General features: G+C 48.1%; 2 protein-coding genes across 5 annotated transcripts in view; one reads left to right on the top strand and one right to left on the bottom strand.

Annotated features, from left to right (window-relative positions):
- The window catches only part of PEX14 (peroxisomal biogenesis factor 14), a 144,602-nt gene extending 141,266 nt beyond the window's left edge, over window positions 1–3,336 (bottom strand). The window contains exon 1 of the mRNA XM_086715662.1: window positions 3,227–3,336. Within this exon, the coding sequence (XP_086571788.1) occupies window positions 3,227–3,262 (36 nt within the window). The 5' untranslated portion in view covers window positions 3,263–3,336. The remainder of the gene's footprint in view (window positions 1–3,226) is intronic.
- A 1,794-nt stretch (window positions 3,337–5,130) lies between these two features.
- Window positions 5,131–12,297, top strand: DFFA (DNA fragmentation factor subunit alpha). Of its 4 annotated transcripts, none has more exons than XM_086715660.1 (7): window positions 5,131–5,297; window positions 7,024–7,185; window positions 7,645–7,787; window positions 9,904–10,093; window positions 10,535–10,683; window positions 11,207–11,268; window positions 11,512–11,781. In XM_086715660.1, exons 1-7 carry the CDS (start codon window positions 5,174–5,176, stop codon window positions 11,552–11,554), a joined length of 873 nt encoding a protein of 290 aa, XP_086571786.1. In that variant the 5' UTR covers window positions 5,131–5,173; the 3' UTR covers window positions 11,555–11,781. The 4 variants fall into 4 exon arrangements, with proteins under 4 accessions (XP_086571786.1, XP_086571785.1, XP_025789311.1 ...); XM_086715659.1 differs by lacking the exon at window positions 11,207–11,268 and adding an exon at window positions 10,783–10,898 and having other exon boundaries at window positions 11,512–11,644; XM_025933526.2 differs by lacking the exon at window positions 11,512–11,781 and adding an exon at window positions 10,783–10,898 and having other exon boundaries at window positions 11,207–11,223.
- The last annotated feature ends 6,277 nt before the right edge of the window (window positions 12,298–18,574 follow it).

Below are 18,574 nucleotides of genomic sequence, written 5' to 3'. Positions count from 1 at the left end.
CCATGCTTCTGCACTTCACTGAAGACAGCTGATGGAGAAACAGAAATAAGGATAACAGCTCCCATTTCTATGGGCCATACCAGGTACAGACTAGAAGGGCCTCTCATAAGAGATCAACCATGCAACCCAGGGTAACATGGGGAAAATACGAGGATTTGAAGCGATAAATGTAATTTCTTTTCTTTTTTTTAATGTTTATTTAGTTTTGAGACAGACACAGACAGAGTATGAACAGGGGAGGGTCAGAGAGAGAGGGAGACACAGAATCCGAAGCAGGCTCCACGCTCTGAGCTGTCAGCACAGAGCCCGTCGTGGGGCTCGAACTTAAGGACCGTGAGATCATGACCTGAGCCAAAGTCGGCCGCTTAACCGACTGAGCCACCCAGGCGCCCCAGCAATAAATGTAATTTCTAACTCAGACTGAAGAAAGACTAAGAAGACTGCCATTATGAAAAAATCAAGCATGTCACTAGCATCTAAAAGTCACAAGGACAGCTAGGATAAACGCCAGCATTCAGGGTATTCAAATATGAAAGAAGTTGCTCCAGAACAAATAAAAGAACAACTTGAGTGGACTGGTAGGCAACATGTGAAAGATCATACCCCCCAAAAAGATGATAATAGGACTGGAAAAAAGATTTCTCGTTTGTGAGTGAAAATCCAGAGTTTATGAATGCAGTAATAATAACAACACTATGTCAGGCACTGCTCTAGAATAAGTCATTTTAGGCGCACCTGGGTGGTCCAATTGGTTGAGCATCAACTTCGGCTCAGGTAATGATCTCACGGTTCGTGAGCTCGAGCCCCGTGTAGGGCTCTGTGCTGACAGCTCAGAGCCTGAAGCCTGCTTCAGATTCTGTGGTCTCTGTCTCTCTCTCTCTCAAAAATAAAATAAAACATTAAAAAAAATTAAAGTAAGTTATTTTATTGGGGTGCCTGGTGGCTTAGTCAGTTAAGCATCCAATTTCATTCAGCTCAGTCATGATCTCATGGTTCGTGAGTTCAAGCCCCACATTGGGCTCTGCACTGTCTGGGATTCTCTTGTCCCAGTCCAAGTCTCAGTCACTTGTCCAAGATCACACAGCTATGAGTAGTGGGGCTAGGCTTCTAAGCCAATAAGGATGGCTTTGGAGCCCATGCCACTGCTCGACACCGCCTCTCAAAGAAGGGGGTTGGCTACCACCCTGTACCTTCCAAAACGAGAAGCTGAAGCCACAAAGCCAACCAACAAACTTTCTATGAAACAAATACTGATTCGGCCCCACAGACATGTGTTCTTTCTTACAGACCAGGTTTGGAGGAACTATCCACATTGTTCTTTAAATTCCACTCTGCTTTGACAGCAGCAATGGGAAACTAAGTTGATCAGGACTTGAAAATGAAATGACAAGCAACCGCTAGAAGTTGGTCCACTTAAAAAGTGTGCATTTGCGGCTTATTGTTAGACAACGACAGAATCTGGCATGGAGTTAAAAGTTTCCCCTGACTGCCAGCGTGTTCTGATGCAATCCCGTCTCTACCAGCTTTGGAAAGGAGGGCAAAGGATACGCAGAGCTGAAAACCCAACAAGTATGGCCAAACCCCCTCAGAGGACCTTAGATCCCTTCCACATGTACAGAAAGGGCAATTTCCAGAACCAAAGGAATCCTTGGGCACTACAATGGCTCCAAGTGGCAAGCTTTTTAGTAACTTTAACAGCACTGGCAAATTAAAAGTCCTAGAAGAATCAGGGAATGAAGACAGACAGACAGACACACACACACACACACCCCAGGCTGTGGGCATCCCTAACATGTAACCGTTCAGAAAAGCCCAGATTTTGAAGAGCTTCAGCATTTCAGGAAGCTAAGCGAGATAAGTCAAGAAAGAAGGGCCCCTCCTCCCAGACACTCCCACACTCCAGAATTTCTGACGGTGAGAAAGGCCAGAATCAGCCCGAGTTATTTCCCATATTTTACAATCCAGACTTCATCTTTCTGAATCATTTGCTCTGCTAACAGAAGCTGATGTGGGGAACACACAACTCCTCTACGTGCAATTCCTGTAATAGACCTATCCTGAAGAATAAAACAGTAAGAAACGTTAAGTAGTGTTCTTGTGCCTAGGAAGGAACTGAAATGCCACTAGGCTATGAAAAGTCTACAGGTGTTTCAAGGAGGTGAGAGATGAAGTCCACATTGAAACCATTTTCTTCTTCCTTGGTCTAATCCTAAGTAAATGTAAGCATGTGTGGCTAACCGGTGGAGTCACACACATCTGGGTTTAAATGCAGCCCCCATCAGGCACGTGATCTGGGGTATGTTACAGACCTCTAGAATCCACTTCTGTTGAAATGGCGGTTAATAGCCTGTATTTCATAAAGGTCGTAATGACCATTACACAAGACAATAAACGTTAATTTGTCCCCAGCATGATAGCACACCCTCAGTAAATGCAAGGTACCGCTGACCCCTGTCCTCCCCACCCCAGCCCACCCACCTTTGGATTTCAAACCCACTCATAGGCCTTATCATCCACTGCTACCTGACAGCACGAACACTGGTCCCCAAGGTCCCCTTAATGGAGTGTGATCTGGCTGAAACTGCGGCTGAAAAGCTAAAAGGGGGCCCTTTGGCCTAGAAAACCAAACTCTGGGAAGCAAAAACGGATCCTCAGCAAAAGCTTGGTGGCGTCTGTTGTTTACAGTGAGTGCCCTTCCTACCAACGTACTGAGAGAGTCCCAGTACATTTCTGATCCTCCACTGGCAGGGAACGCGCAAAGGTGACGAAGAGGCTGGCAGCGGGGCCACCTCGCGAGGCTGAGGCTGTGGGAGTGGGAATCCTGATGGAGTCAGGGCCCTCCTGGGAGGGGACAACCGAGAACGATGGAGCCTCTCACCCCTCTCTCTCCTCAAGCAGGGGCCCTCGCAGCTCAAGGCTGGAGGCTTCTCAAGGGTCCCGCCACCGTCCCGGCCAAGCGCAAGTGGGACCCGAGGGGTCAGCAGGAGGGAAGCGGGGGCCCGCGGGCGCCCCCGAGCCTCGGCTCGGGAATGTGGTCTGAGAGGGGTCACCGGGGGAGGGGCCGGGCGGCGAGGACCTGGGGAGGGGCGGGGCCCGGGAGGGGGCAAGAGGTCGGGGCCCCCGGCTGGGGAGGCTCAAGGCCCCCGCCCAACGCCCAGCCGCACGCCGAGCGCCCCCTCCAGCCGCGGTCCCCGCCACTACGGCGGGGCAGTCCCACTCCCCTTACCTGGCTCGGCTGCTCTGCCTGCTCCGAGGACGCCATCTTTCTGAGGCCTGACTAATCTATCGCCGCTGGGCGAGGCGTCTCCCAAGCGCCCTCGCTCTCGCTCACCCGCCCAGACCGAAGTAGCCGGAACTGAACCTGTCGATGGGGGCACGCGGCGGAGGGGCACGCGAGGAGGAAGGGGCACTCCTACGTCCGGGTCACCTCACACAATTGCCATTAGGTCTCTGCTGCCCAGGAAGTTCTTAAGTCCGTGTTTTTTGCATTTTTATTATTCTCGTTGAATTAAATCTCTGACCATCCCCACAGTGCCTTGGGCACAGGCAGGGACTCGCTAAATCTTTAATAAATGAATGAATGGGAAGAACCTTGGAAATTAATTAATTAATGTTCAATACCATTTGTTGAGTGCCTACTATTTGCCAGGCACTTTGGTAGCTGCTAGTAATAAGAAGATCCAAGACTCGGGGCGCCTGGGTGGCTCAGTCGGTTAAGCGGCCGACTTCAGCTCAGGTCACGATCTCGCTGTCCGTGAGTTCGAGCCCCGCGTCGGGCTCTGGGCTGATGGCTCAGAGCCTGGAGCCTGCTTCCGATTCTGTGTCTCCCCCTCTCTCTGCCCCTCCCCCGTTCATGCTCTGTCTCTCTCTGTCTCAAAAATAAATAAAACGTTAAAAAAAAAAAAAGAAGATCCAAGACTCAATTCCTGCTCCTAAATTCAGGCCAAACACAAGACACACACACACACACACACACACACACACACACACACACACACACACACGATTACAGCATCTTACGGATAGGAGTCTGATAACAGTTTGCAGATTAAGAAGACACAGAACGGAGCTTTTTGGAGAGAAGAGACTTCTACATTCTTACTTGATAGTAGTTGAGTAGTTAGATTTTAAGCTAAATGTAAAATTATATTAAAAATTGCATATATTAGAACTATCGGTCAGTTCATATTGCAGTTGTGTTTTGACTGATTATGAGTACTTAAAAGGGTTGCCTCAGCAATTCCTCTTACCAAACAGTTTTAAATGCCTACCCTTTTCTAATGAGATAATATCTTATTTTCTTATAAACAAAATATGAAAGAGACTCTGGATGAATATGAGCTATTTCTTATGTACGTAAAATGCCTCCCCCCTGCCCCCACTTCAAGCGAAGAACCTTTTAAAATTTTTTATTATTTTACTGGTAAACGTTTTTTAGAGGGAAGAAAGTAGCAGTGTTAGAACAAGGATGAATTTATTGCCAAGCAGCATCTGGACAATCTCAAACAGTGATGTGGTTCGCATTTTCCCTTTCCTGTCTGATTTGAGATCTTAATGTTTAATCTAGTTATGTAAGCATTTCGTTCCGAGATCCCAATTTGCACAGCTGAAGCCGGGAATCAAACTGGTGGAAATGTGCGAGTATCTTATTCTTTCAGCAGGACTGAAAACTACACTCATCATTGTTTTAAATTGCCTGAGGGTTGGGACATCTTACAGATCTTTTCAGTTTGGAAAGGAAAACAAATGAACACAGTACAATGTCACTGTTTCATTTGAGTGTTAACGTTATGCATCTATATATGCAATTAAGAGTACTCTAACAATCCAAGGAATATATATGCGTGTCTTTCATAACGCAAAATAAATCCATATTGACCTCATTTTGATCCCGCCACTGAACTCCTAAATATAAGCTAGAAAAACACTCCTCTAGGCCGAATTGAGTGACGTAACGAAGTTAGCTTCGATCCCAGAGACTACAGCTCCCGGCATACCCCCGGAGCCACACGGGATTAGCGGCAACTAAGACTACACTTCCCGGCGTACCTTGGTCCCACGCGTGATTTGCCGCAGAAAGAACTACATCTCCCGGCAAGTCGCGGGCGGGGGGGTGGCGCCGCGCGGAGCCTCCCCGACTTCCCCGAGTCAGTCGAGTCCCACCCTGAGGAATATGGAGGTGGCCGGAGGCGCCGAGACTGAAATCCGGCCTCTGAAGCCGTGTCTGCTGCGCCGCAACCACAGCCGCGAGCAGCATGGCGTGGCGGCCTCCTGCCTGGAGGAGCTGAGGAACAAGGGTTGGCGCGGGACCCGGGCGGAGGCTGTGGGGGCCGGGGCGGGGGCTGCGGGGAGCCGGGTCCGGTGAGGAGGTCGGGCAGGGGCAAAGCGCGGTCAGCAGGAGCGACTTGGGACGGAAATAACTCATGTGGGCATAGCGATGGACAAGTTTCAAGGCGATTATCTCATGTGAGGCTCATTTGGTGGGAAGGTAGACGGAAGGAAATATGCAAATTAAAACCGACTCAACTTAGGTGTCTTGCCTAGAATCGCTCAGACCTTGGAGCAGACCTAGCCTGGTGCATGCCTGCCTCCGGGCTTCCTACCGTGACGCTGGTGCCCCCAGCAGGGTGCCAGCGCCTTTCTGTCGTCAGCTCTGGCAGGCACTTGTGCAGCGTAGAGAGAGCTGCTTCCGACCTTCCTGGAGTTCCAGACAAGGAACTGGTGCTCTGAGTGACCGAAGTTCCGAGTCCCGGCCCCACACGTACTGGCTGCTTGACCTTGTACTTAAACCAGCTCTCGACCCTCAGTTTTCTCATCGGCAAAATGGGTATAATATTTCCAGCCGTGCTTTACAGGACTGTTGTGTTTCCACGACTTGAAAGTATTATGAGCCAGTAATAATAAATTGTTTATCCACGGTGAAGTTGTACACGTTAAACGTGTGAGCCATCCCCAGTCATAGTGTGTCAGTGTTCAGTGCTCCTCTGTGAGTCACCAAGCCCCAAAAGATACCAGACAGAAATCTTTCGGAGACCCAGGAGCAGCCAAAGCATCATAAATGCTTTTGTGACATGGCTTTTGCCACCTCACTGTTCACATATTTGTTCTTGGCATTAGGGTACTTAAGTGTTAGTTCCTCTTGAATGCATCGGCTGGATACACTTGGCCCAGAGACCAGTGTAAGCGCTTGTGTTTGGAGCTCAGCCTCTCCAAGGCTTGCTGTTCTATTTGGGTGCTGGACGACATTGCCCAACCATATTTGTAGTCCACTGGCTACTTTGCTGCTTCCCCTCACCCTGTTTGTGCTGTAGGCATTGCCATCACCAAATGCGATGGGACAGATCTGCCCCAGACAAGCCTGTTGCCCCTTGACAGTAAAGAGGAGAAGCTACTGATGCAAACTCCTGCTTCTCCTGTGCCTTCCTGTAGGTTAGAAACACTGCAGAGTACAATGCTGCATGGAACAGAAAGCATTTCCTTTTTTACTCTTCTTTCCTTTTCTTTTTTTTTCTTTCGTTTTGTTCTGTTTTGTTTTTTGACATTTGACACAGGAGAATTTAAGATGACCACTGAATAAATGAATGAAAGACGGCTCGCTTACAAGGACTCATATCGGACTTTGGCTTGGTTTTCATCCAAGTAAAGATGCGAGTGCTCCTACCGTGGGTGTAAAGCAGCTGGAGGAAACATTGTCAGGAGTCAGACTGGGTGTCTGCCACTTACTGTGTGACCTCAGACAAGTGACGTAGCCTCTGTGAGCCTTGGGTTTGACATCTGTAAAATGGAAATAAGAATAGTCCCTACCTTACAGGATTGTTAGGAGATAAAATACTGTGCACAGGAAACACTTAGAACAGTACCAGGCGTGTGGGAAGTGTTGTCTTAGTGCTGGCGGTTGTGGTTGTTACTGTAGGTAACCTACCAGCAGTTCTGCGCTTTGAGAGCATATGTGTTGAGAGTACAGAGACAGGTGTAGTTTCCTTATGGATACTTGTCAATTGCCAAATATTTTATTCCTCTCAGCCTGTGACATTCTGGCCATTGATAAGTCCCTGGCACCAATCACCCTGGTCTTGGCAGAGGATGGCACCATAGTGGATGATGATGATTACTTCCTGTGTCTGCCTTCCAACACTAAGTTCGTCGCATTGGCCAGTAACGAAAAGTGGACGTACAACAATTCAGGTAAGAAACTCTGGCCGTAGACAAAATGATCTATGCGATACAACATCCATCACGATTCATTTTGCTGCCCAGGCACCTGGTTGCTGTTTGTCCGGTTAAGCATTTGTGCAGCCAGCATTTACTGAGACACAAAAACTCCCCTCAAGGGGAGTGTAGTAGGATCCTGGGTATGCGTGACCGGGGCATCAGGTTTAGTGGCTTCTTTTCATACAAAAGATACAGAGCAGATTCACACAGAAATAATCGAAGGTGGAAGAGAAGGGAGAATGCAGGTCCTAGATGGGGATTGGCTTTCCCGTGAATCCTTGAGAGAAGGCGCTTCCCTCACCCCTGAACTTTTTCTAAATGGTCAGTGGGAAGGATGTACAGACCTCCTAAAGGTCTGTGTGTTGGAGGAGGAGGTGAAAATAGCACTTCAGGTTAACCAGACTGTGACTGGCTTTTTCTCCCCTATATCAGATGGAGGTACAGCTTGGATTTCCCAAGAGTCCTTTGACGTAGATGAAACGGACACTGGGGCAGGGCTGAGGTGGAGGAATGTGGCCAGGCAGCTGAAAGAAGACGTGTCCAGCATCATCCTCCTGTCCGAGGCAGACCTCCAGGTGAGCCTTCCTCCTCCACAGCCCCACTCATCTGGCTCTGCTGCCCCCAGCCCCTTAGTTTCCATGTGTCTTGCCATAATAATTCCATTATTTCTTAATTTTTATTAACATCTTTTTTTAAATGTTTATTTATTTTTGAGAGAGAGAGACAGAGCATGAGCTGGGGAGGGGCAGAGAGAGGGGGACACAGAATCCGAAGCAGGGTCCAGGCTCTGAGCTGTCAGCACAGAGCCCGATGTGGGGCTCGAACCCACAAACCAAGAGATCACGACCTAAGCCGAAGTCAAATGCTTAACCAACTGAGCCACCCAGGCGCCCCTATTTCTTAATTTTTAAACAATGCTTTGACAACAACCCAGACTCTTCATTTTCTAATTCTTGCACCTAGAGTAGAAAATCCAGATGCCTAGACCCACTTAGTCTGACTGGGGGGTTAAGGAGGTATTGTCAAAGAATGTGGAAGTGGAGAAGCCGAATTAAATCCCAGCTCCATCACCATGGCTTTGAGCCAGTAATTTAGCCTCTTTGCCTACATTTCCTGTCCAGTAAAATTGGGATAAAAATAGTACTGTCAATTCAAAAAAAAATATTTACTAAGCACCTACTCTGTGCCTGGCATGTTTCTGTCCAAGGGGTACAGTGGTGAACAAGCCAGACACAGAATTCTGATGGAAGGAGCTCAAATTCTGATGACAGGAGGCAGATAAAACAGGAAGCATGTTCGATGGGTAGCAGGTGGGGCAGTGTGCCAAGAACAACGGGGCTAGTCTGGATTGGGAGATCAGGGGAGGCCCCTCCGAGGAGGTGGCTTTTTTCGTAATTTTTTTAAACTTACAAACTTACATATTTGAATAAAAACAAATACATTCAGGGGCACCTGGGTGGCTCAGTCGGTTGAGTGTCTACTTCAGCTCAGGTCATGATCTCACAGCTGTGAGTTCAAGCCCCATGTCGGACTCTGTGCTGACAGCTCAGAGCCTGGAGCCTGCTTCAGATTCTGTGTCTCCCTCTCTCTCTGCCCTTCCCCCACTCATGCTCTGTCTCTGTCTGTCTCAGAAATAAATAAATATTTAAAAAATAATTTTTTTAAATAAATAAATAAATACATTTGTATGGCTCAAAATCCAAGAGGTATAAAAGGATATACGGGTAGCCAAAAAGTGAAAACAACCCAGATGTCCGTGAACTGAAGAATGGATAAATAAAATGTGGTTTATCCATATGACCTAAGAGGAATGAAGTATTCATACATGTGTAACGTGGATAAAGCCTTCAAAATGTTACGCGAAGTGAAGAAGCCAGACATGAAAGGCCACGGATTTTGTAGTTGCCTCTATATGGAACGGCCAGAATATGCAAGTCCGCAGAGATAGAAGATAGAGTGGCTGACTAGGGCTGGGGTTGGGGAAGCTTTGAGCGGAAACAGGAGTGATAGCTAATGGGTGCTGTGCTTTCAAGGGTGCTGACTGCACAAGTCTGTGAATGTACTAGAACCCACCTAGTTATACACTTTATATGGGTGAATCATATGGTATGTGGGTTATATCTCAATAAAGCTGTTTGGAAAAAAAATAAAAAGGACATGCAGGAAAAATCTGACTCCTGCCCCTTAACCACCAGGTTTCCCTTCCCAGAGATAATCACCTCTCAATTTCCCATTCTAGAAATGTTGTATATGCCAACAAATACATACATATTTTCTCCTGTCCCTGGACTCCACAATGGAAGTATATCTACCCTTTTTAAAAGAAACATTTGGAGAATATTCCAGATCAGTACGTAAAAGACATTGCCGTTCTTTTTTGTACCACTGCATCGTATTCTGTTTTGCTCATGTGCCATGACTTAATCGGGAGTCTCCCCCACTGGTGGACATCTGGGTTGTCATCAGTCTTGCTGTTCCAGACGGTGCTACAGGAAGCTCCGTGTCATTCTGCACACATGCTTGTCCGTAGAATAAAGTCCCAGAAGTGCAGTTGATGGACACTGGCAGGTTCCCAAGAGGTGGCGATTACACCGAGAGCTGAAGGAAGGAGGGAGCTTGCCATGGACAGGTCGGGGCCACAGTGTCTTAGAAGTGTTTTTAGGTTTGTTAAAGTCTGTGTTTGTATGTTAGGTGCTCATTGATGCTCCGTGTTCAGACCTGGCTCAGGAACTCTGCCAGAGCTGCGTCACCGTCCAGGGGCTCCAGAACACCCTCCAGCAGGTCCTGGACCAGAGGGAGGAAGCCCGTCAGTCCAAGCAGCTCTTGGAGCTTTACCTCCAGGCTTTAGAGAAGGAGGGCGGAATCTTGTCAAAGCAGCAAGGTAGGACTCAACTGGCCAGGGGAGTCGCCCTGAGAACTGAGGGCCTGGGGAGAGAACCCGTGTTTATAATGTGGCCAAAAAAGGGTGACACCACAGCTGCTTGCATCTTGAAATGACGTGCTTCTGTCTTTCTTTTTTTGTTTTTAACGTTTATCTTGAAAGAGAGGGCGCACGCAAGCAGGGGAGGGGCAGAGAGAGAGGAGAGGGGGGAGAGAGAATCCCAAGCAGTCTCCACGTTGTCAGCGCGGAGCCTGATGCAGGACTCGATCCCACGAACCGCGAGATCGTGACCTGAGCCAAAATCAAGAGTGGGTCGCTTAACCGACTGAGCCCCCCCCAGGCGCCCCCGCGTGCCTCTCCCTTGCCCGACTGATGGCTCCCCGGTCGTTTGTGCGGCTGTATGTTTGCCCAGTGCACCATCTCCTCATGTCTGCTTTGCAGAGTCCCAAACTGTTGGTGACCAGACGGATGCAGTCGACACGGGGGGTAACAGAGAGAGCTCCTCCACAATCGCACTCACAAGCCAGATCCTTACTGTGCTGAAGGAGAAGCCTGCTCCAGAGCTGAGTCTGTCCAGTCAGGATTTGGAGGTGGGCAAGAACGGGGGACCCTGAGCTGCAGGGAGCCACTCCCCCTGGGGGTGCAGCGCCCTGCAGAGGCGCATACGGGATTGCTTCTGGCCTCTGCAGACCCTGGCTCCTCGCTGCCCCGTTTGCCTCTTCTATGCACATCTCATTTCGTCTTTGTCAGAATGGCTTGAACAAACGTCTCATTTCATCTATATCAGAATGGCTTGAACAAACAGGTGCACTCCTGCAGATCGTCAAACCGCATTCTCGGGTCCTTTGTGGGAAACGGAATGCCCGAACCGGTCGGGGAGGAGTGGCTACAGGGAGGAGTGGCGGGGCTCAAGCTTCGGAGGGCGGTTTCTGGTTCTGTCGGCCCCTGAGGGAGATCATCGTCAGTCGAGGCACATAAAGTTATCCTAGTGAAAGGTGCGCCTGGGGGGGTGGGGGTCATCTTGTGCTGACTCCACGGCCAGGGAACTAGAAGCCTGACACAGGATCCGTCAGAGTGGGCGCCACTTCCTCTTCGTCCTTGTCCCTGTCCCAGGCACCTCCCCGTGTAGCTAGAAGGCAGGAGACCTCTCGACTTGCGCCTGGCCTAAATTTCCCGTAAGTGGAGGACTTGACAAGTTGCTCCCACGAAACTTCCAGAGGGACTTTCGTGTCGGTGTTGGAGGGTAAGGAAAGGCCGTGGCCATGGAGCGTGAAAGGATTCTGGCGTTTCAGCACAAAGACCTCACGTACGCCGGCGCTGCCCGAGCTCAGTCCCCTAAAGAAAATCCCGGGAGCGAGAGAGAGCAGCAGGCGAGGGGAGCCGGGAGCGCTTCTCAGTGGTTCTCATTCTTGCCGCAGCTGGTTGCCAAGGAAGACCCCGGAGCTTTGGCTGCCGCTTTGAGCTGGGACGCGGAGAAGACGGTGACAGTGCAGCAGGCCTGTAATCAGGAGCTCAGCCTGCGCCTCCAGCAGGTGCAGAGCCTGCGTTCTCTCCGGAACCTGTCGGCCAGGAAGAGTTCGCTGCGTGGAGAACGGCAGGAGCCTAAGCGAGCCAGACAAGACCCCACATAGCTGCAGCCGGAAACCCCGTGGCCTTGTTCTCATTCTCAGTAAATACCTTCAGCCTGATTACTGTAGCTGCTGCCTTAATACTGTACCCCCTGCCTGATAGCACCTTCTGGAACAGCCTGGAAGACCAGCCTCCTGCGGTCCCTTCCAGAAAAGTGCTGTCACATCTCAGCTCCCGCCCTTGCATTTTTTGAATGACAAAGCTGCACCAACAATACCCCACCTCTTACTAATGACCTGTCCTCGTGGTCTCTGTTTGAAAAGAAGCTGCTGTATTTCAGACTCACTATCCTTTTTCAGAAGCTAGAACTGCAGAATTTTCAACACAGATAATGGTCAGGAAGGTGACGTACCAGAGTTGATTTATGGCCACAAACTCGTTTCTCAAGTGAATGAATTTTTTGGTTTGTGTAAAGGCGCATATTAAGTCTGCAGACCATAGGGACATATGGAGAGTCTAATTCGCCATTTCTAATTGTGAAATTATATTTGTTACCACTGTGAAACTGTTTCTAGTTTTCTAATATGTTTTATCAGCAGGGGGTATGAAAGGTCATTAAACCGATCTCCATGTGATATGGCTGTGAGTCTCTCTGGGTGCAAGGCAGAGGCTTCTGGTTTATATACATCCTGTTTCTGCACAAACTCTTTCTTTGGGCTTTGTAATCTAATTTGGAACAGATTTTCATCCCTGTGAATGTCCAGCATGACATTCAGAAGCCATGCAGCCTACGGGCCGATTCTTCAACTTGGGGAATCGTCCTGGACAGGGCACAGAGACCGGGCATCCCACGGCCTACCCCCACCCACTCGATGCCAGTGGCCGTCTGTGGGCATGGAGACAACGGAAGACATCCCCACATGTCTTCGGAATGCCCCTGGAGGGGCACTTATGCCGGCTGGGGATTTTTCTAGCAGTCTGCTCTGGGTTAGCACTTATATACGGGAGCCTCACAAAACTGAGTGAGCCGGTTAGGGTGTGACTTATCCTCTCATACATAGCAAAGCTGTACTTGGCAAGGTTCAGAGATTTGCCCCGTGTCACAAGGCTAATTGGAGGCCTGGGATCCTGGTTCCAATTCCAGTGCTTTTCCCACTTTGGTGTGTTTTCTCTTATGTCCACATGCTCTTTTTTTTTTTTTTCCTTAATGTTTATTTTTGAGGGAGAGAGAGAGACAGAGCATGTGTCGGGGGCGGAGGGGAGGACACAGAATTGGAAGCAGGCTCCAGGCTTTGAGTTGTCAGCACGGAGCCTGACGTGGGGCTCAAACCCACAAACCACAAGATCATATCCTGAGCTGAAGTCGGACACTTAACTGACTGAGCCACCCAGGCGCCCCATACCGTCTTTTCTATTCTACGTCCAGGTCACTGGTCGTGTTACACCAGTGTAACAAGTTGGAATCCACTCGAACCGGAAAAGACCTCATGTGTCTACAGCATAATTGCCAGATTTCTGACCACAGGCACAGTGCCGGTGGTATAAGAGAATAGCCCCGTGAACCCTGTACAGATAGCCCAGGGGTAAAGGAAGCCTGGATTCCAGGAACAGAATGGACCCTCCACTCACCAGTTACAGCAACATCTCCGTCTTTGCCCTCCGGAATTAAAAATGTTTTCTCGAACTACGTCTCAAAGACACAGTAGGGCTGCTGTTGGCTGGCCTGGGTGTTGGGACGCCCTACTTGAGACCAATCCACCAAGCATCTCGGCTGCACAGGATAATGGGGAAAGTGCTGTGGGGCTCGGAGTGAGCCACGCCGCCGGGTGAAAGGGGTAAATGAAGCGTGAGGAGGAGCGTGGGACCTAGCACATAGTAGGACTGCAGAGAGCAGGTTCCCTTCATCTCCCCAGGGGCAGAGGGAGGGGGCGCAGGAGCAAAGACAGAGCTGTGTGAGGGGGCTCCTGTCTACGGGTCTACGGGGCGAAGACCTTAGTCTGCAAACTCAGACCCAGATGCACAGTGCGCGCGGCTGCAAACACATTTCATTGCCCCTGGTGCCACTTACCTTCCAGAATAGAAATGTAGCGGCACAGCAATATGTCTAAAAATAGGAGAGAGAGGGCAGGGCAGCCCGTTCTTACGGGAGGAGAAAAGAATGTCAGAGGAAGCAGCTGGGACTAATGAACTCCGCATTAGCCATATCCCATTCTTTCAACTCAAGTCAAATGTCGGTCCCCATTAGGCAATTGGCTTTGACGGGAGCTATGCTAATTACCACTTACCAAACCTTTAATTCCTGGGGAAAAGCAAAAGGAAAAAAACGAATGGGTTTTTCATTTTCAAGAGAGAAAGGGATAAAATAATAGTAGTCGGGGAAAGGAAAACCTGCATTAACTGCAAAATGATTAACGTGCCTTTACTAACCAAATTGCTTAGCGGTTTCATTTCCTCATCATCCGCTCAATTCTTTCCTTTTTTTTTTTCTTTTTTGCCTTCAGGGTTTTTCTCCATCTTATTTCGTTTGTACGGTTTCGCCTTAAATTGTCTTGGCTGTGTCTTGTATTCCTTGAAGTTTTTTAAGGACCTCGTAAACGACCTAGTCTGAACACCCAGCCACTATTGCCTGAGTCCTCTGACCCCGGGGTCTTCTGTCCTACTCGAAGGCCTCCAGTGAGGGGGACAGACTCACTCTTGGGAAGTGCACCGAATTTTCAGATTGCAGAACATTCAAGTTCACTATTTGCTCAAACTAAATCAGAACACACTTTGTAATTACAAGGAAGCGAGCCAACAGGTTAATGCATGGATACTGGATTTTCCTCAGCACTTCCCAATACCACGTTCTAAGAACTATCAGCAAGCAAACACACACACACACCAAATCTAGCTTTTCCTCCAATTTATAATTATTTTAATAAGACAAGCACATGTGTTTTTGATCACTTAACTAATTGTAAGTGGAAAAGATAAATTAGCGTTAATTTTATCAGGGTTATAACAAGCTAGAAGTGGTGGGTAGCCCAGATGTCCTTTGCCTCTACCTCTCTAGTCTAGAAACCGAAAATTTTCTTCTTTTATAAAAAATTGTTTTAAATGTTTATTTTTGAGAGAGAGAGAGTGTGTGTGTGTAAGCAGAGGTGGGGCAGAGAGGGCGACAGAATCCAAAGCAGGCTCCAGGCTCTGAGCCGTCAGCACACAGCCCAATGTGGGGCTCAAACCCATGGACTGAGATCATGACCTGAGCTGAAGTCAGGCACTTAACTGACTGAGCCACCCAGGTGCCCCCAAAATTTTCTTTTTAATACCTACATGACTTTTCCTCTGGTTTGTTCAAAATGGAATGCGGGGGTGCCTGGCTGGCTCAGTCAGAAGAGCATGCGACTCTTGATCTCAGGGTCATGAGTTCAGGCCCCACGTTGGGCATAAAGAGTACCTAATAAATAATTTTTTAAAACCTGGAATCCACATCTACTGAAGAAGCTGCTATGAAGATGTGGGTGATCCCTTCCGCGGGTGCTGTTAAATCAAGTTGTTTAAGTGTCTCCCATGAGCTTACTGGTCTGAGTTTCCTAAAGCTGGGAATGGTTTGCCATCAGCCCTAAATACGAACACTATAAAGGATTTGTTTCAGATGCTATGTCACACTCAAGTCTTCCTCAACAGTTGAGGATCCGTTCTAGTGCCAAATATTAAAAAAATAAATGCGCTCTGTCTCTCTCTGTCCCAAAAATAAATAAACGTTGAAAAAAAAATTTAAAAAAAGGGGCGCCTGGGTGGCGCAGTCGGTTAAGCGTCTGACTTCAGCCAGGTCACGATCTCGCGGTCCGTGAGTTCGAGCCCCGCGTCAGGCTCTGGGCTGATGGCTCAGAGCCTGGAGCCTGTTTCCGATTCTGTGTCTTCCTCTCTCTCTGCCCCTCCCCCGTTCATGCTCTGTCTCTCTCTGTCCCAAAAATAAATAAACGTTGAAAAAAAATAAAAAAATAAAAAATAATAAATAAATAAATGCAAGAGAATGAATTACAACTTGTCCCGGTGCTGGTGACCCCATCTAGACACTGAACTTGTCTATAGTGAACTACAAGAACGTATACTTTGAGAAAAGTCTACCCAAAACCTGATGGTAGAAAATTATCCTAATTTACCCATTTTACTCTAATGTATCCATCATGAGCATATTAATCTAGTCTAACATGCAGCGGATGCCAGTTAACATTCAATCCCCTGCACTAAGGTAAGCTTCGACTTGACGGATTCCCTGCCAGTCTCATTTGTATGGCCTCATTATCCTTCGGATATTACTTAGTGCAAAGTTGTAAGTCCCCGGTCTTAAGGACCGTGTAGGTATGACCCCGATCGAAACTGAAAAACAATGAGCACGCTTTCCTTCTAGAAAAATCTTAAAAGACAACGTTCTGAAGGTTAGCTGGCCTTTCAGGCTGGCATCTTGCACCGGTGTGCTGACCCAATTACCGGTCTCTTGAAGCTGCTGTGTTCGGAAATGTGGATGCTATTACGGCTCCTCCGTCACATTGCACTTTACTCAGCTAGTAATTATGAATATGAGCTCAGCTCTGCAGAAAACAGAACGGAACGGTCAGCAGTCATGCTCCGTGTCTGCTCCCCTGGTGTCCAGAGAAGATTACATTGCTTCTCCAGCCAGCTTTTGCCGATTTTCCTCATATTAGGCCTGACTCTCAGAAACTTCCTGCGACTCAAGGTATGAATCTCGAAGCTTTAAAGTTTAGCATCTAAAAACCTCCACCCCGGGGCACCTGGGTGGCTCAGTTGAGTGTGATTCTTGGTTTCAGCTCAGGTCATGATCTCACGGTCTGTGGGTTCAAGCCCATGTCAGGCTCTGTGCTGACAGCTCAGAGCCCGGAGCCTGCTTCCGATTGTGTGTGTGTGTGTGCGTGTGTGTGCGTGTGTGCGTGTGTGTGTCCCTCAAAAATAAATACACGTTTGAAAAATCTATTTAAGGGGCGCCAGGGTGGCTCAGTTAAGTGTCTGACTTTGGCTCAGGTCGTGATCTCATGGTTTGTGAGTTTGAGCCCCACGTCGGGCTCCGTGCTGACAAAGTGGAACCTGCTTGGGAGTCTCTCTCTCCCTCACTCTGTGCCTCCCACACACATGCTCACTCTCTCAAAATAAATAAGCTATAAAAAATATTAAAAATATACATATTAAAAAAAATTTTTTTAACCTTTACCCTGGAAGTTTTCCTTAGAGTCTGTCATCCAAGAGCCATAAACAATATGCGTAATCAAGGATTTTGGTGCTATGGGAGAGAATTCACATTTGATTAGGGTTTTGAAATTGAGTGATTTGTTCACTCCTAATCTCATTTGAGCAGCCCGGAATCCTGGTCCACATGGGGCCTTGAGAGTCGTTCTGCACTGTATCACAGGAACACAAGTCCCTCTCCTGTTTAGCCATCACTCATTGTCACTTCTGTGGAAATTCTTGAATGGGAAAAGGTCGCAGTTATACACATATGTATCAACGTATAGGCATCTGTCACAGAACAAAGTCTGGATCCTGCAATCCTGAAGTTCCTTGAATTAGGAGTTAAGGCAAGCAGGCTCCAGGCTCCTCAGCAGCACCACTCTGTATTAGGTTGAAATAAGACCTTCAGTAAGTCTGTTGAAACAGACTTCACAGGCACCTCAGTGGCTCGGTGGGTTGAGCATCCAACTTTTTTTTTTTTTTTTTTTTTAATGTATATTTCTGAGAGACAGCACGAGTGGAGGAGGGGCAGAGAGAGGGGGACAGAGGATTCGAAGCGCTCCCAGGCGCTCCAAGCATCCGGCCGGCTTTTGATTTCGGTTCGGGTCACGATCCCAGGGTGGGGGCACTGAGCCCCACGTCGGGTTCTGCGCTGAGAATGGAGCCTGCTTAAGATTCTCTCTCTGGGACACCTGGGTGGCTCAGTCGGTTGAGCGTCCGACTTCGGCTCAGGTAATGATCTCACAGCTTGTGAGTTCGAGCCCCGCATCGGGCTCTGTGCTGACAGCTTGGAGCCTGGAGCCTGCTTCAGATTCGGTGTCTCCCTCTCTCTCTCTGCCCCTCCCCTGCTCACACTCTGTCTGTCTCTCTCTCTCTCAAAAAATAAACATTAAAAAAAATTAACAAAAAAAGATTCTCTCTCCCTCTGCCCCTGTCCCCCAGTCAGGTGCACTCTCTCTCTAAAATAAAAAAATTTAAAGATCTTTTAAAAAATAGACAGATTTCGTTCTTCACAAAGCAAACCTAAAGCTCATCCATGAAAGAACTGTAACAAATCAAAATTGACTTACTAATGAAAACTAATATGGGTATTTTACAGCAGCAGTTCTGAATGGCACTCTTCTTACGAGTAAATGAACATATCATCTGTTTAATAGCATATTTGTTTTTAAATTCATTTTCTCTAAAGCACAAAAAATAATTGTTTTGCTCTTTGAGCACAATGTTAAAAATTTGCTTTGAATATGAGGGAAATATTTTTTAAATTAGACGGTTTCTGTGAAGATAAACTGAAACAGAATGTTATTCTGGACTCTTAAATATGTCGCCTTTGGCTATTTTAAATCAAAGGAAGACAAGAACAGAACTTCCAAGCACATAACGAAGATGAAAGGAAAAGCCAGTGGGTCCACAGTATGGTACAGCAAGAAACAAAAACCTTCATCAAAAATGCTCACCTTGGCACCTGGCTGGCTGTCAGTCGAGCACGTGACTCTTGATCTCAGCGTCGTGGGTTCAAGCCCCCCACTGGGGGTAGAGATTACTTAAAACCTTGAGGCACCTGGGTGACTCAGTCGGTTGAGTGTCCGACTCTGGGTTTCAGCTCAGGTCATGATCTCACGGTTTGTGGGTTCGAGCCCTGTCAGGCTCCACGCTGATAGCGCAGAGCCTGCTTGGGATTCTTTC

The sequence above is a fragment of the Puma concolor genome, chromosome C1 (genome assembly GCF_028749965.1).
Source record: "Puma concolor isolate L17-30 chromosome C1, mPumCon1.1.hap2, whole genome shotgun sequence".
Taxonomy (NCBI): Eukaryota; Metazoa; Chordata; class Mammalia; order Carnivora; family Felidae; genus Puma; species Puma concolor.
The sequence above is the reverse complement of the archived record's forward strand: the minus strand, read 5'-3'. Positions and strand labels throughout refer to the sequence as shown.